Source organism: Heterocephalus glaber, unplaced genomic scaffold (genome assembly GCF_053883595.1).
Source record: "Heterocephalus glaber isolate CG9 unplaced genomic scaffold, H.glaber_assembly_v1.0 deba00000738, whole genome shotgun sequence".
In the NCBI taxonomy this organism is placed as follows: Eukaryota; Metazoa; Chordata; class Mammalia; order Rodentia; family Bathyergidae; genus Heterocephalus; species Heterocephalus glaber.
This window is the reverse complement of record NW_028258161.1, coordinates 14,389,831-14,408,581: the sequence shown is the minus strand read 5'-3', so window position 1 is coordinate 14,408,581 and position 18,751 is coordinate 14,389,831. Positions and strand designations below refer to the sequence as shown.

Genomic DNA, 18,751 nt, shown 5'->3' with positions numbered 1-18,751 from the left:
GTGAGCGTCAATTTGGTTTTCTTTGTAAGACACAAACATTGAGACTGTATTGTGGGCCAGGCAGGGTTGCGACATCCTGTCTCACGAAATACAAAGGGCTAGAAATGTAGCTTGGTGCTAGAGGACTTCTGAGATCAATCTCCAGTATCGAGAAAGGAAAGAAAGAAGAGAGAGAGAGAGAGAGAGAGAGAGAAAGAAGAGAGGGAGGGAGGGAAAAGTAAGGGAAACAGAAGAGAAAAGAAGAGACAAGGCAGATGTCAACGTTAAAGGAGGTCATACAATCTCTTTCTTTTTTTCAGTTTGAGGGAAGAAACCCAGGGCTTCGCACTATGCTACGTCTTCAGCCCCCTTTTTTTTAAAAAAAAAAAATTGAAACAGGGTCTCACTGTATTGCTCTTTCCTAGGTTGGGGTCAAACCTGCAATTCTCCTGTCTCAGCCTCTCAGAATGCTAGGATTACAGGTGGGTACCAACACACTTGCTCAAAGTTAATATGAGAAGCAAACAGCCAGTAAATGTCTGTTTTCTCAGCACCCTGGGCAGCTGAGACAGGAGAACGAAAGTTTGAACTCAGCCTGGGCACCTTAGTGACTTAAACAGAAACTGACTTAAAAAATTGAAAAGAGCTGGGGATGTAGTTGAATGTGAAGGCTGTGGGTTCAATCCACAGTGCTGCAAAAAATAAATACATAAATACAATTAATCTTGCAGAAGAATCTCCATGGAGCCATTTTTAAAACAATTTTCTCACTCATCCATTTGCAGAACAAATACTTGCATCTGAGGTCATGTGCTCATCACAGAACAGCAGTGTGCAAAACCCAGAGGCCTACAGCGTATTCGGGGCGGGGTGTGGGGGGGGAGACACTGGACCGGTCAGCGAATACCTGCAAGGACGCAGCTTGCGGCCAGTGCCCGGCAGGAAGCGAACAGATGGGGAAGTGAGAGGGCCATGGGAGGCGCTTCTGAGCTTGCTGGGGTCACAGCGGATCTTTCTGAGACTGTGGCCCTCACATGCCGATAGTGCTGTAGATGATGGCAACCTAGTGTAAGGCAAAAGTCACTGCAGACAACTAGCTACGCGTCACTTCCACAAATGCTCCCATTTTGTTATTAGTTGACATGCAGCGAGTCTCCAGGTAAGAAAAGGTCATGGAGGTGATTTCTCCCCATACCTGCACTTTATATCTGAGTGATTATTTCTGATTTCATTTTTCCCAGATCCTCTTTTGTTGCCAGTTCAGAGAGTCCAGGTGGTTGAGGATCAGATTGTTCCATCTGGTTTCCCTTTGGGGTTGCTGTAGGTGATCCGGAAGTCTGTTTTTGAGGCTTGTTTACGTGTCTTCTCATTTCCGTGGGGGGGTTGCTTCTGGCGCCCATGCGGCTCACCTTCTCTGCCCTAGGAGCTTGGGATGGCAGCAGAGGAGCTTCCTTCTGGGCTCTGGCTTTTGATTTTTGATACCTGCACTTTATAAATGACAAGACTGAGGTCCAGGGGTGACTCAGAATTATATCAGTAGCAAATAATAGAAGTAGGCCGAGCTTTTGGACCTCAAATCCTATCTATTACCTGTAGCACTTTCCAGAAAGATGCATATAAAGAATGCTGTCCTATCTAATTTTTACAAGTATACCAAAATCAGGTACAATTAATTTCATGGTATTTTTATTTTTTTCCCCAGATGGAAAGTCTGGAATAAAAGAATGAACAGACTTTAGTATTGTATGACATACATGTTCCTTTTACTTGGAGTATGGTTTGGAAGTGCCGTTTAATCCCTCAGAGATTTAGACTCCTTATTAGTGAAACTAGGAAACTTAGTAATTGTGTTTATTATTTCAATGTGTAAATGTAGAAAACAGTGAGAGAGTATAGTAAAAAGAAAGTCATAGAGTGAAGTGTTTAACCTTTTCACTGCAGGAGAGCCAGGTTGGTGGTTGGATTTTCCTTTCAATGGAACAGGCCCGGGGTTAGTAACAGAAACCCCAGGTCTGCGCCTGGAGAAACTGGGGTAAGCAATTCAGCAGGCTGAAGGCGAATTGTGGTTTTTCTTTTTAAGACACGGAAGCTTCCGGTTTCCTTTAGTGTCTCTTTTATTACACTCACTTTATTGCATCATAAGTTCTGTGGTCATGGTTTCATTTTTACCATGTGAACTGGATTATCCCATTGCAAATCTCCCTCAGGTTCTTGGAAAAATATCTGAACTGGATAAGATGTGGGACATCTTTAAGGAAATACCCACCTAAGAATCTGTCAAATGTTTAGCATGGTTTGCCAAGGCTTTAGGGAGATCTTAAAGGGCTCTGCAGAAAGGTCAATTTCCAGGGCAAGTTTTAATCTCAGGGACTCCGCAGAGTGCTCATTTTTTCAAACATGGAGCAAGCCTGGTTTTTAAAATCACAGGCCTTCCTCAGAGGTGCCTCAGGTAGGCTTCTCTTTCCCTAACCCAGCTGGGATGCCACGTACCAGGCAGGAGTGGCTGCACCATGGAGAAATTTCGAGCTCCATCTGAAGAAGGGGGAAGAGACTGCTCCGAGGTGCTGGTCCCTGTCCAGCTAAAGGCTGCTTTCCTGGGCCCTCCTTGCACAGGGAGCTTGGTGGCAGCAGGATTTCCCAGGAGAGCCAGTGGCTCTGAAAGGGACAAGAAGAGCCTGAAGAGCAAAGAAACATGGCAAAGCAGTCTCACTTCCGTTTTGCCTCCTCCAAGGCTCTTTCCTTTTCTTTAAAGAAAAAAGACATGAGTTAGTACTAATGTGGTGAGCACAGAAATGAGTCATTTATACCGGTGGCTATGTGTCTGAGTTCATGGGCTGGTTGAGGGTCTAAGTTCAAGCTCTCATTATTGTAAGGGCCAGGGATGTAGCTCAGTGGTGCCACTGCCTGCCTGACAGTGCAAGGTCCTGAGTTCGATCTCCAGTACCAAAAAATAAAGAACTCATTATTGTAAGATGGAGTCACAATTAAAAATCACATATAACTGAATTAATATAATTCTAAGTCAAAAATTGTGTAAAAAATCCATTCACTGTTCTCTATGGAGAAAAGTGTTTATTTACCAGTAGCTGGGTTCCATGAGATGTGTTCCATGTGGTAAACAAGCTCTTCAGAAAAAGTACATTAAGAAGTAAACACATAGTTCATAGACTGTGCACATGCGTGTCATGACAGCAATGGTTTCCAGGCTTTAGCATACGGAAGAAGTTGTGAAAATTGCAGATCCCTAATCTTACCCCATAAGCTCCCGAATGCTTCTGAAGAAAGAATCAAACCCTTGGACTGATATTGGAAGCCCTAAGCCTCTCAAAAAGAGAAAGAAGACTTAGTTTGGAGTATATAAAGTCAAGGTGTAGGAACACCAGTGTCCCATGCTGAGAGCTAACGTTCACATTGGAAAATGCTTGCCAGTGAGCACCTGGTGCACAATTTCCATCTAACTGACCTTTCATGTTAGCTGAGCGGCAGCAGCTAACTGCTTAGAAACCTGCAAGGGAGAGAAAAGGTTGCCAATGGGATCCGTCAACGCAAAGCATCTCGCAGGGTAGCAGGGAAGATAAAATCCCTTTGATGGCACTGGAGAACGTAGCTCAGGATTAGAGCCCGAACCCCAGCACCACAAACACATACCACACCCCCAGTCTTTCCAATGGACAGAGCTTTCTAGGTCAGAGAAGAATCTCTTCGGATTCTAAGAGAAGTATTTCCTATGATCTGCAGTCTTTCCAAAAGCTCTCTATGTTTTCTAAAGTTTGTGTATCTTTAAAGGCTGGGACTTTTGGTCACCCAAGCCATTATTCTACATCTACTTTCAGCCTTTTTTATTTTGGGCAACTTATTTAATTTCTGTCTGCCTTAGTTTTCTCACATATAAAATAATGGATATTACTATATTTTATATAATAATTTTAAAATATTTAAAATATTTTATAATAAAATAAATATCCCTTCAACTCTAGAATAGACCTTTATTCCATGTTTTAATTTCTCTGAAATGAGTGTCTCACTATCAATAATTAAAAAATACTATGTCATAATTGATAGCATTTTTTCTTAGTGGAGGTGAAAATAATGGAACCTCCTACAGAGGATGTCTTAGAGTAGATGAAATGTGAGACTGACAGTCTTATGGGGATTAACTGAGCTAAGAAATAAAATGCTTAGAGCCATGACTGGTTAATAGTAATCGCATGGTAAATATAATTTATTATCCTGAACCATGGATGAATTGTAAATTAATTTCCCCTTGTTGGCCATTTCAATTGTTTTAATTTTCCTTCTAATGTGTATGACATTGAATGTGCTGATAAACAAAGATTTATGTGTGTCTCTAAATGAAGCAGAAAACTGTGAAGACCCTGGACAGATCACGCTTAACAGGAAGACAGGAGCAAAAAGCAGCTTTTAATGCTGGCAGCTCAGCAAGTGACTCCTGTCAGTCTTGAGAGCGCTGGAGAAAAGTTTGTTTTTCTTTGCATACCTCTTTTTACATCGATGAAGTTTAATTCCATCGGAGTTTCCCTGGGAATAGAGCAAGCAGGATTTGCACAAAGCAGAGCAGTGGAGTGGGGAGAGCAAAGAGTTCCCACAGGACTTTGAGTCCATTCTACTCCTTTGGTGACAGAGTACAGGAGTTGTCATAGCCACTCAGGTGCATTCTACAAAGAGCACAGCTACCCAGTTAACCCATAGTGGCCCAGTTCCATATGTAGGGGAGGGCTCCTCTCTCATACATAGGATGGATTCCTAGAAGTGGAGGTACCAGGTCAAAAACCAAGAACAATTTAAGGGATGGACTTGCAATCATAGTGATTAGGAAGTTAGTCACACTCAGGTTAGAAAGGTCACTTACTCTGACCTCGGTCATTTTCTTAAGATTTTTTTCAATTTTTACATACATAAAATGGGAAAAGTAACATCTGTAGGGATATTGTGATGTGATAAGACACAACATAGTGATGGCACACAGTAAGCTCAAAGTCACAGTAAACAATGTTTGTGAAGACATTAAGACAGCAGCAGCGCTCCCAAGACAGAACTTCTTGGACTGATGAGCCACCAGTGTTCAACAGCGACCCCGGGTGGCCTGGACAGAAATAGCAGAAGCAGAAAACGTGTGCTTTGTCACAAACCATCATGGGATCATCAATTCTTTCTCCTGGTGTTTGTTAACAGCACAGGCTGTCTGTTTACACAGCAGGAGTTTGTGCCTGGAACTCTCGAATGATCGAGGGTAGACTGAACTAAGGAAGCAGATAAGGGACCCTGCCAACCTGTAGATGAGGGGTTACTCTAAAAAGTAAAAGATGATGACCATGTTCAGTTGACTACCATAGCAGTAGTTTCCCCTCACCTGTGGTTTTGCTTTCCATGGTTCCAGTTACCTGCGGTCAACTTCAGACTGAAAATATTAAATGGAAAATTCTGCCACAGACTAGAAGCACCGTAACTCGCACGACACCCTGAGTAGCGTGATGATCTCTTGCACCACCCTGCTCTGTCAGCTCAGGATGTGAATCATGCTTTGTCCAAGGTATCTATGTCATATATGTCACCTGCCCATTGGCCACTTACAGCTGTTTCTGCTGTGAGACTGACTGTCAAGGCATCTCAGGGCTTGTGTTCCAGTAACCTATTTAACTTAATAATGGCCTCCAAGCACAAAAGAAGGGATGTTGCCAACTCAGGCATGCTAAAGTGCTTCTTTAGCCACAGAGTGCTTCCTTTAGGTGCAAAGGTGGAAGTTCATGATAGGTATGTATGCATATGAAAAGAAGGCAGATGAGGGTTCCAGACCACCCTCAGCTCAGGTGTCCCCTGGGGTCACCTAAGGGGGCACTGTTGCACTTACAGTATTTTCTAGGTGGGTGAGTCAGGGAGTGATTACAGACAGTGCAGGGTCAAATGGTTTATCACTCCAGAAGAGGCGCTTCTCACTGTTGAGTGACACACGCTGAGTGTGTGAACTGATGAAACTGCACAGTCATTTCTAAGGAAACAACACAGGGATGGCCTCACTACTGCACAGCGTAATCATGAACAATCACTTTGGGAATTTTATCTGTGCCTTGCATTTCTCAACCAACTCTAAGACTGAACCTCAGTGAATGGGTGGGACCAACATGCTGATGCCCAAGAGGTAACTCATGAAAGACCCCCTAGTGTTTGAATTGCTGGAGAAGTTAGAAAAACGACCAGAAATAATCACATAAGCACTTTGACTCCATTAAACAATTGATTTGTTTTATACATATTTCATCATTTTATTTCAGAGACCATGTCAATCTTAAACAAACCCACAGCGTGTACAGTCTGCGTGTACAGTCTGCGTGTAGAGGGAAAATAAAACGTGACTTAAACATAAGCATCTGCTTTTTAAAGTACAGCTCGAGTATCCCTTGCCTGAAAGGTTTAGGGCCAGAGTTCTTTTAGAATTCAGCTTTTCAGATTTCAAATATTTTCATATACATAGTGAGGTATCTTAGTGTCTTACTTTTCTCATTGCTGAGACAAAATACCCGACAGCCAAAGTTAAAGGAGGAAAGGTTTATTTGGCTCACAGTTTGTAGAGGTTTCAGTCCATAGTCGGCTGGCTCCAAGGCAGAGTGGCATGGCACGGAGGCATGGCAGAGGAGAATGGCAAGGGTCAAAGTCCATGGCAAGGAGGCTGGAGACTGCAAAGTAGCAGTGGGACAGCGGAAGCAATGAAGTGGCAAAGAAGCTTCTTTCTCCCCTTCGTATCCCATCCAGGCTACCTGCCTTTTGGGAGGTGTCACCCACACCCAGGGTAGGGCACCCCTAATCCCAGCACCACACCCCTAATCCAGCCACCTTCAAAACTCCCCACCTATGCCCATAGAGGCTTGGGGGGCCTCCAGAACAAGCCATAACACTTACAAGATGAGAGCCAAGTCTAAATAGGAAAGTCAAATTATACAGTATTCTTAGCGACTGCAACTCATGACATGAAGTCTGGTGTGGAACTTTGTGGTATCATGTTGCTACTGCACATCAGTATTTCAGGTTTTGGATTAGTGCTACAGAACTTCAGATAACATTTAAAAATTACAGTTGGTAGCAAAAGCATAAAAACACAAAAATGTAGTCAGCTGGGATAAAAATAAATGTGAATTATATAAGTATAAAGCTTTACATGATTTTTAATGTAGTTTGGCCATTTTACTTATTTATTCATTTGGTGTTAGGTACTGAACTCACTTCAAGCATGCTAAGCATGTGCCCTACCTCTGAACTACACTCCCAGCCAAACACTTTTAAAGTTTTGTATAACACATTCATTAACAAAGTTACATGGAATATCTAAAGTGTTTAAGGAAACTTACTTTTTCATATATACAAATATACAGAGAGAAAAAATAAAAAGTACAAAACGTAGACAGTGGAAAGTAAGCCTCCCAGCATCTTCAGATCACTAGCTACTCAATTCATCTTACCTAAAGCAAACTAAAGACCAAGAGGCATTTTATATTTTATTAAGAAGCATCTTAAATCTTTCAGATAAAATATAGAATCAGAGCATGCTTGAAGTGCTTTAAGACTCAGAAGGTAGCAAAGGTGTAGACCACCATCCTTCCCCACTTGGTCCACCCCAACCATTCCACTGCATGCCCAGTCATCCAAGGCTGCTGGGTCTCTGTGCATCCTTCCAGAAACAGTGTGTACACATGTAAGTGTGAGGTGGAAGTGTGTGTGCATGTGCTGCACGCACAGGGTCCTACCCCTTATCTGTTTCCTTTGGCAACTTTAACAGCGTTAACAGTGAAGGTAATTGAAGATCAGCAAATAAGGAGCTTCCTCATTTCTTTAGGTTTCTCTTATCTCTTTTTATAGGAAATCAGCGGTAAGACCAAGCTAGAACACCTACAGGATAGAGTGCCAAGTATATTTCTCCGTCAGAGGTTATGTGTCACAGTCCCTAAACTAGCTGCCCACAACCTGGTCTTCTCAGTCAGTGCTCACTCCTGCCGTCCTCCACTCGCATCTCCTCTCTTTCTGCAGAACAAATGCTTTCTTCTTCCTTCCCCTGGTAGCATTTGCTAGTGGACTTCACTTCGGTGTTGACTGGTCTCTTCTCCTAAGCAGAGTAGGACTATGAGAGCAGAAACACCCTATACCCTTTTCTGTAGTCTGGGTGCCGTTTTACAGTTCCGGGCTTGTAATTCTAACAGGCGACGTCTTTGGTGAATTCTGAGTTTCTGTGTCATGAAGAAGGACAGGACGCTCAGTGCTCGTGCTTTCCACTGGACTGCCGGCTCTCTGACGTTTCTGGCTTGCTGGTGTCAGGATTCTCCCTCCGTGAATCTGTCCTCACACGGCCACCTCTTTACCAGGACGCCAGGGGCATTGGGTTTGTGGCCCACGCTATTCCAGCAGGGCCTCATCTTCATTACATCTGCCAAGGCTCTGTTTCCAAATACGGTCACATTCTGAGGAGGTTAGGACCTGGGGGAGGGGTTAGGACTGAGGGTTTGCCCTGTGGGAAGGGTAAAAAACAATTCATAACTGAGGTAAATTTTATAAACCAATAAATTAAGCTATAGCAAATATTCAGTAACACCTCAAAGTTTGGTTCTGTCTTCTCATAGTTGAGAAAATCTATTGACAGACTTAGAAAAACCTGAATGAACAGGCCTCAGCTAACCAGGCCCCTCAACTCATGGAAAAAAACTTATTTGCAAGGGGGCCAGGGATTTAGCTCAGTGGTTCTGGTGCCTGCCTCCCAAGTGCAAGGTCCTGAGTTTGATCCCCGGTACCAAAAAAAACACAAACAAACAAAACCTTATTTGCACTAGTCTTTCCAATAGAATGGGCATAACAAGGAGATAATCAAATATCATGGGCATAATTTTTTACTAAATTAGGTAGATACAAAACAAAATTTACAAATATATGTATAGTGAGAAGCATTCTAATACAAAAACATCTGAGCCCTTTAAAAATTATCCTAGAATTTGTAATTTACATAATTTTCTTTTAAAATACATTTTCATTTAAAATATATTCTCAATATATTTATTTTTAATGACAAAATTATTGATACATTCTTGTTCCAAAAACATATATAGTTCAAAATTATAACCAGGCATGGCAGAACATGCCTGTAATCCTACCACAGGGAGGCTGAGGAGAAGGATCGCCATGAGTTCAAGACCAGCCTGGGAGACATAGTAGGTTCAAGGCCAGCCTGAACTACAGAGTGAGAACCTCCCCCCCAAAATAACCCCAAATGAAAAAAAAATATGAAGTATACCCATGTTTATAGCAATACAACTCATAATAGCTAAATATTGGAAATGGCCTAAATGTCCATCAACAGATGAGTGGATAAAGAAAATGTAGTATTTATACACATGGAGTACTACTCTGCTATAAAGAAGGATAAATTTGAGTCATTCATAGAAAAAGGGATGCATCTTGAGACCCTAATTTTAAATGAAATACATCAGACACACAAGCTTTAATATCACATGGTTTCTCTTATATGAGAAACTCAAAATATTAATTAAAGAGAAAAATAAAAGACAGGTAATAGGAAACAGCAAGATAGACATTTCCAAATGAGAAGACCAAGAGATGAAGGGAGTGGGGAGAGAGGGAACGGAAAGGGGAGATAAAAAGACTGTATTTCAAAGATGAGAACACAACAGTCCAGCAGGTTTATGCTAAACCCGAGAGGGACCTCTGTGGGCAGAACAGAGATCTCTCAGGGTTTTTCATAGCACTGTTGGTGGCTTTTGAAGGGCTTGGAGCTTGCTGATCTGTGTCCCCTGTAACCTGCTGACGCGTCCTGGGGGACTGCTCATGACCTGCGACTCTCCTCTGTGATCTACTGATATGTCCTCCGTGACCCAAGTAAAATGAAACCTGCATTTCTTTAAGATAGTGGGGTGGGGGGGGCTCATTCGAACTGGCAGTGTCCCTGCCCTGGGTCTATCAGTAATGCCATTTATAAGAGTATCATAAAGAAGAAAAGACAAATAAATTGAATAAAACTATAATAGCTATACACTAAAAACTGAAAAACATTGTTGAAAGAAATTAATTAAAAAGGGGCATCTCGTTCATGTTTTTGGAGACTTAATTACTATTGTTATTCCGCATATTAATCCACAGATTTAACATAACCTCTATCAAAATTCCAGCTGTGGCCAGGCACAGTGGTACAGGGCTATAATCCAGCTATCTGGAAGGCTGAGGTAAAAAGATTGAAAGTTCAAGGTCAGCCTGGAAAACCTGCTGAGATCTTTCCTCCAAATAAAAAATAAAAGGGGTTGGGATGTAGCTCAGAAGTAGAGTGCTCCTGAGTTTGATCCCTAGTACTGCAAGAAGAAAAACCCAACTGCCTTTGTTTTTTTAATCACCAATTGACAAAGTGATCCTAAAATTCACAGGAAATGCAGGGACCTAAAATAATGAAAACAATCTTGAAAAAGAACAAAATTGGAGAACTTACACTTCCCATTTAAACCTTATTTTTTACAAAGCTACATTAATCAAGACAGTGTGATGCAGGCATAGGATAGTCTCATAGATCCCTGGGACAGAATTGAGAATCCAGAAATAAACCATGTACATTGGTCACTGACTTGCACAAGGAAGTCGATGCTATTCAGTGTGGGAAAGGAGAACCTTTTCCTTAAACGGTGCTGGGAGAATTGATGTCCACATACGAAAGAATACGATTTGACACTCACCTCCCATCACATACAAAAATTAATTGAAAATTAATGCAAAATGATCAAAAATCTAAATGTATAAGCTAAAAATATAAAAAATCTTAGAAGAAACATGGGCTAAATCTTTATAACCTTGGGTGAGGCAACAAGAAAAAATGGATAAACTGCATTTCATTAAAATTAACTTTTATCTTTCAAAAGATATCAGGAAAGTGAGAAGACAACCTGCAGAATGAGGTAAAATATTTGTAAATCATATACTGATAAAAGGCTTGTATCCAGAATGTATAAAGAACTCTTAAAACTCGATAATAAAGAGACAACCCAATTAAAAAATAGGCAAAGAATCTAATTAGACATTTCTCCAAAGAAAATAAACAAATGGCCAATAATTACATGAAAAGATGTTCAACATTCATCACAGAAATGCAAATCAAAAGCACGAGATACTACTTCACACACACCAAGATGGCTATCAATAAAAAACAAAATAACAAGTATTGGCAAAAATGTGCAGAAATTAGAACTCTCACACATTGTTAAAAAGAGTGAAAATGAGAGTCCCTTTGCAAAATAGCCTGGGAGTTTCTTAAAATTAAACATAATTCCCACATGAACCACCCCTTCTACCCCTAGATACGTACCAAAGAGAAATGAAAACTTATTTTTGTATACACACACACACACACACACACACAGACACAAATACCTGTCACAAGAATGTTGACAGCTGCCTTATTTGTAACAGCCAAAAGGTGGAAACAACCCAAATGTCCATTAAGCGATGGAAAGGTAAATGTGTGGTCTATTAATCTATGGGATATTATTTGGCCATAGAAAGGAATGAAGTACAGTACTGATAGATGGTACACTAATGAATGCTTCAACAATCTTGAAAACATTAAGTGAAAGAATCCAGTCGCAAAAGCCTACATATTGTGTGATTCCTTTTCCACAAAATAGTCAAAGTAGGCAATTCCATCAGGAAAGAAAGTAAACAAGTAGGTCTTAGGGCTGGGGAAATGGGGTGATTGGGGGTGATAATTAAAAGACAGATTCTTTTGGAGGTGATGAAATATTTTAAGATGATTGCTGTAAAACTCTGAATATACTAAAAACCACTGGGCAAAACGCCTTAAAGGAGTGAATTTTATGATATACAAAGCAAATGTCAACAAAATTGTTACAAAAAAGAATAAAGAAATCTTGTATCAGAAGCAGTTTTACCTCCCACTTTAGGAGTTGCTCAATTTCTCTATGATTAGTTTCTCTATAAATAAATGGAGATAGCAATTGTTTTCTACTTCACAAGATAATTGTAAAGATTAAAATAAGAACAATGTCTAGTTAAAAAAAACCCTGTTATGTCATTTATTATACCCTAAGTTTTCCTAGAAGCCACTGAACAAATACAGTACCCATTCCTCCACCTCGTTATTGTAAATGCGATACAAACCCTTCGAAGTTATCTTTTCTTTGGAGAAATTTTAGGTACACTGTGTTCAATACGTTTTGGAAGTTAGGTGCTGTATTTACTTTGGAATTTTTAAGTCGTGTTCACTTTTTCTCCCTAATGACATTTATGGAAATTGAAACTTTCTTGTTTTGGAAGTGAAGGAACATAGTCTTATTAGTAGTATATACTTCTTAGAAATGTAGAGAAATTGGGGGGCGCAAATTCAAAACCAAGCCAGCCATATAAATCATGCTACATGGATGGTGACACTTCGGAAAAGATGCTGTAGTGTTTGAAACTTGTGTTTTGTAGGGGACTAAAAATAGCACTGGAACTGAAAATAAACTATTATATTGTAAAATTGGAATACTACTACTTACCTCAAAAGAACACAATAAAACAAATGCCTACATTCAAGCCACGTAAATGTATCTGTAATCTCAAACCTGTTCATTCCTGCCTCAAGTTGGTTTTATAAGTGAACGTCTTTCTTCTAATTTGACCCTCGAGGGTTCCTGTTGTTTCCGTCTCAGCGCGCATGCGCAGAAACCAGCTGTCCTTTCGGCCTCGCTTTGACAATGGCGACTCGTGGTGTGTGGCTGTTGACCCGTTTGCCCCTGTGTTCGCAGACGAGAAGTCCAGTCCAGTGTCCTGCACTCAGGCGTCTCAGTTGTGCGGGGACTGTGGCCGCAGGGCTCAGGAGAGAAGAGCAGCCTTCAGGGAGCGTGGAGACAGGTGACGGCACCGCGTCCCCTTCTGTATTCCCGTCCCACGGCGAGCAGGAAGGGAAGGTCAAGAGTCGGGGCGGCGGGCGAGAGCTGGGCTTGTGGAGGCGGCGTGAAGCCTTTGGAGAGAGGGTGAGGCTGTGTCCCGTCCTCCTGTGATCCTCTTCGGGACCTGGGGCTTCCGTCCTTGCTGAAGCCGGGGCGGGTGCGTCGCGTTTCCTTCTTTGGGGCGACTCCTGTAGACAGCAGTGAAATAGTTTAAGCCTCTGTGGAGTTGAGGCCAGGAACAGTTTGCTAGCGTTTTACAATTTGATAAAGCAGTGTTCTCAATAATAAAAACTTCCTACACCAGTCACTGGCCTCACCTTTCTCTCAAGTATGCGATTTTGATACCTGGGAGAGGTTGACTAAGGCTGAATACTATAGTGAAACCTAATGAATAGCCAGGCTTCCTGACTCTCAGCATTGCCTATGAAATTACTTGATGTTTATCCTTTGCGCAAAATCTGACTAATAACAGATTAGCATCTACTGTTCCGCAGACGTTCTAAATTTATAAGCTTCTTTTTGTATGCGAAATCCACTCTTACTGAACCCCTCTTGTGGCCCAAGGGTTTGTGCATAGTGTTTACAGTTTGTAACAGCCTTGCCAGAAATGTATCATTGTGTCCATTCTACAGATTTAGAAAGAGGCTCAGAAAACGAGGTATCTTGTGCAGGGAGGGTCACACAATATAGATCTTTTTTTTTTCTTTTTTTTTTGGTACCAGGGATCGAACTCAGGTCCTTGTGCTTGCGCTGCAGGCAGCGAAACCACTGAGCTAAATCCCCCGACCCAGTATATATCTTGAGTCAAGCTGCCAAACAAAATATATTGATTTCCGTCATTTCTTGGAGCTATGGTTTTAAGAGATGAAATTATTTCTGGGAACAGTTCTAAAGCGTACTAAACAAGTAAAATATTTTCCCCAAAAGTAGATTACTGTCTTCATCAGACTATATGAAAGACTCGTTGACAGGGAGTGAAAATACAACTTTATGTGACATCTCATTGAAATATTGATTGGATTTTAATAGAAGCTGCTTTTGTTGAAAATTTTTAAATAACCCTGTAAATTTAAGGAAGGATTCGGCCAAAGAAGCTGTTTAACTTAAGGAAATGTTTCATTAAGTGTCATTAACATAATGTTGTATCTGGCATGGCAAAATGGAACTTTAAATGTTAGATTTTTTTTTTTTTTTTTGTACTGGGGATCAAACTCAGGTCCTGGGGCTTGTGCAACAGGCAGTGAAACCGCTGAGCTAAATCCCTGGCCCGAAAGTTAGATTTTTTTCTTTTATAGAAAAGTAGCTTCTCCAAACTTCCTCAGGCTGAGTATAAATGGCTACCCCAACTCAGCCCAGATGAACAGAATGTGAAGTTGGACAAGAGAGGGAGAGATCTGGGTCCATTAAGGGATGAAATAACCCTGGACATGTCTATTGTCTCATTGCATTCCCTTCTCCCACTGTTCCATGCTGTAAAAGACCCTAACACACCTGTGCACTGTGAGATAGTGATTTAAGGCAAGTGGTCCCCTCCATCTCCTCTGAGTTAGTTTTGAATAAATCTGTTTTCCTTTCTACAAAAATAAATGACTTCCTTTGATATGGTCAGCGGGAGCACATGAACCTTAGGTGAACCTAAAGTGGCCAGTAACAGTATAACTAAATTTTCAGGGACTCTGGCAGGGGCATAACAAGTAACAAAAGGAGCATTTGGATTGCTTCACCATTTCTAAAAAAAGAAGATAACTATACTGTATTCTCACTTAGAGGCATATAATGTTATAATTGGAAAGAACTTGAGAAATATCCATATTCAACTTTTTACCCAGTATGGAAACTCATTGCCAGAGCGGTCATATATGTCAATAAGGAACATGTGGTCTCATCATCCAATGTTAAAAAAAAAATCATCCAATGTGATTAGGTTCTAGTGGTTGAAAAATATTTGTAATGAGGTAACATCTACTAAGTTTCCATGTTGGTCTTAGTTTTGACATAGCCTTCCTATAAGTGGTGGAAAGGGCTATAATAGCAAGAGAATAAGAGTGTATCATTCAAGACTCTTGGGTGCCCATGACAAAAGCAAATTCCAATTAGCTTAAATAGGTTAGGGAGGATACACCAACCCATTTAACAAACTCGACTGAATTTGAACATATTGCTCACTGAACTGTCATTGAAAGGATTGCTGTTTTCCTCAGCTATTGTTTGAGGCCTATAATTTCAGTTTCTTCTGCGTGGGTGTATTGATAGTGAGGGTGATGATAGCTAACAAGGCCATATTCACATCCTTGCAGCATTCTCCAGGGGGAATAAAGTTATCTTTTACCTAACTGGAAAATTCCAGGAAAGGTTTTGATTGATTTTATTCCTACTCTTTGGACCAAAAGGATATCCAGAATCATCTGATAATCTTGGCCTAGTTAATGGGGAAAGGGATAAGTGTGATGGTAGGGTAACTATATCAACAGGGCCACCATAACCACAAAGAATGTATGTTCGTGTGTGTGTGTGTGTGTGTGTGTGTTTTAAACAAGCAGGGGGTGTGCCTTTACCAGAACAAGGGTGAGTAGATGCCAGACAACCAAGCAGTAGCTAAACTCTAAATAAGGCTATCCTGTTCCTTACCATGTTTGATTTTGTGCATATTTTCTCCTGTGATGATTCCTGCCCTGTCTTAATAAAGTCACTTGTATGTGACAGTGCTTGAAAAACTGTAAAATGCTGCTCAAAAAGAAGGTTGCTATATTTGAAGACAGCACTCAGCTCTCAGGTTCTCATTAGCCCCTCTAGTTAGTCCCCCAGTGGTATAAATCCTCACTTTATTGTAATTCCCTAACAGTTTCTGGAGTTTTTGTTATCCCTTTCTGAGTGTTCTTTGGCTCAATATTCTTCATATCTATTATATCCAGAACAGAACATGTATTCCATTTGTCCTGACCAGTAATTAGCAAAGAAATGCTATTATCCTGTGAATTTGGATTTTTAAAAGCATTTTTAGTAAAGCCTGAAATCTTATTTATATACTCATATGTGTGTGTGTGTGTGTGTGTGTGTGTGTGTATGTATTTCCCTATCCTTACCACTATAGTCAAGACATTCCTTTGAGGCATTTTGAGTTTTCATCAAATCAAATTGCTAGAATTCTTTTATAGAACTATTGCTAGGTCCACCTCTCCCCCTGTTACATGCTGTCTTTATTTTAATATGATTTAAAAATGTGTGGAAAGATAAAGGCCAAACTTACTAGTTAGCAGTTATTAGGGTAAGTGATCTGGAGCAGGATTTTTACCTCTATTTTAGAAACTTCTATACTGTTTACTTGTTCAGTAAGTAGTTGGATGTCAGTGTAGCCTCAGTAAAAATCAGACAGAACCTATAGGTGGTGATTACAGCTGAAAAGGTGAGATGCTGCAGACAGAGCCTGTAGCATAAGAAGAGAAGGATGTAGGGATGTAGGAATAGATAGGAAGGAGGACAGGAGTGGACTAAAATCCACTTGGACAAGAGTAGAACAGTCCCTGTGCTCAACATGGAAGAAGATATTCTTCTGTATTGTTAAATGAGTGTGTAACAATGCTATGAATTACATTCCTTCATAGATGCTAAATTAAGGTAACACAGAGGTGGAAGAAATTCTACCATGGAGAATCAGAAGGCTTCACAGACCTGAGCAAAATTTGGAGGAGACATGAGATTTTGCCAGACAGAAAATGAGAAGGTGGGCATTCCAACAGAGGGATGAAGGCAAGAAAGTTTGTAGTGTGTAACAGCTTTGTGTGTGTGGAATGCCACATTTGAAAAGTGCAAAAGGCAGACATTGAAGGGGAAAGGAGGTCGAGATGCCAGCAACTTTTATTCCATGCTATGGACTTGAAAGTTGATCTTTAAGACAATGAAAAAGCCATTAAAGGATTTTAAGCAGAAAAGTCAAAGAATAGGACTTTTTTATAAAGATCACTTTGGCTGCAATGTGGAAAATTGCTTGGGAATGCCAAATCTAGAATGACTAAGAGCAGTTTTGGAGTCTAGGTCTTTTGGTAATATAGTACTGAACACAAGATTGATTAAGAACTGACACTGGAAATGGAGAAGAGAGTACATCCTTAAAAGGGGTATTTTCCGCATTAGTACAGCAGGTGTGAGAAAGATGTTGCTCCATGGTGCATCACTTGTAAGAATGATGATCGGGTCCAGACAAAGTTCCTTCTGTGCCATCGGAGTCCCCTCCGTGCTGACACACACACACAGCTTGCCAGTGTCCAGGGAGGTGTCTTGGTGCTTGCTGAAATTCAGACAGTGTATTTGGGAGATTTCCTTGGCTCATCCGTTTTACAGCCTTAAACATTATGTCCTGCAAACATGTACTAATACAAATAAATACAAAAAGATGAGGCTAAAAGCTTCTGCTAATTTCTGGATATCAGTTAGGTTTTTGATTCTATTTCATTTCTTCAGAATTTTGTTGAGGGATTCTAGACTTTTAATTACTCAACTGGAAGCTAAACATCCTACAGGGGTTGGGAGATGCATTGTTAAGATTCAGAGTGTGGCTTTACTATTTTCTCAGGACTTGAATGATTTTTTTTCTTCCCTGTACTTAGTCCATTCGTTTATCCTCCCTTGTAACCAGTGGATGATTAGTATTCAATTCTTGCCTGTCATAGCTCTTGTTTTCATTTCCGGTGTTTGTAAGACTTCTTACCTCTAGAAAGGTTTTTAAATGAGGAAAAAATGCCCTCTGTTTCCTAGGTAAACTTTTCATGAGCTCTTCTTGGGCTACAGCTAGGTTTTCAATTCTCTAATTTCTCTCCGATACAGAGCACATGAAAGTTGGTAACTTGATGTTAATTGTTTGAGGCAGATCAAGAACCTTGACAGAGAAGAACTTCAGTAACTTCAGAACGTTGGACTTCTGAGGTCATTGTCTTGTTACACACAGGCTTGTAATTTCTTTTAGGCTCTGGGATGTTACAGTTTGCACAGGTTTTGTATAGATGCATTAAGGAAAAGAATAAGTGAGTAGTTTTCCGTCTGAGATTTTGTGGACCTCCACTTTTCAATACTGTGCATTGAGTGTAGCAAATCAAAACAGATGAAGTGGACATTTTCAGTGATAGTCACAGAAGAGTAAACTGAGCTTTGAAATAATGTATCTCAACAATACTTGAAAGGAAAAAATGAGTAGGAAGAAGTTGGGTAGAGTCAGTGTAAAGTCTTTATAAACTTTATCACAGTGAGTTTTATCACAGTGTGTTCAGTTTTGCATGTGTGTATATATGTATGTGGTGAAACTGTGTGTCTCACTCCTAGGCTGTCAGGACAAGACTCCCACGAAGACTTTCTATGAGGAGCAGGACGAAAGGCGAGAACAGGCCCAGCGGACCGTGTTGGTACATTGCCCGAGTAAAATCAGTGAAAAGGAGTTTCTCAAGCATCTATCCCAGCATGGCCCTGTTCATAGTCATTTCTTCTATGAGAGCTTTGTACGTATTTGAAAACAAATTTAAAGTAACTTCCTTTTTGAAGAATAGATATTTTTGTTGTTGTCTTTTGTAATATGGTAAAGTTGGCTTCTCTTGGTATCTGACATTGTTCTAAGATACATTGTATCTTACATTGTTAACTAGATTTCTTTTATGGTTCTCTCTCTCTCCCTCTCTCTCTAATGTAAGTATAGAAATCCCAGCGGGCCGTGGTAATGTATGGCTGTCGGCCCAGCACTCTGGGAGGCTGAGGCAGCCAGATCACAGGTTCAAGTTTGGCTCACTCTGGGGACTTGGTGAAACCCTGTCTCAGAATTAAGGGGGGTTGGGGCTGGATATGTG

General features: G+C 40.7%; 1 protein-coding gene across 4 annotated transcripts in view; it reads left to right on the top strand.

Annotated features, from left to right (window-relative positions):
- Positions 1 to 12,677: 12,677 nt before the first annotated feature.
- Mtpap (mitochondrial poly(A) polymerase) overlaps positions 12,678 to 18,751 on the top strand; it is a 76,520-nt gene continuing 70,446 nt past the window's right edge. For all 4 annotated transcript variants that reach the window (XM_021242002.2, XM_004861787.3, XM_004861786.3 and 1 more), the window contains exons 1-2: positions 12,678 to 12,885; positions 18,237 to 18,409. In XM_021242002.2, the coding sequence (XP_021097661.2) occupies positions 12,729 to 12,885; positions 18,237 to 18,409 (330 nt within the window). In that variant the 5' untranslated portion in view covers positions 12,678 to 12,728. The remainder of the gene's footprint in view (positions 12,886 to 18,236; positions 18,410 to 18,751) is intronic.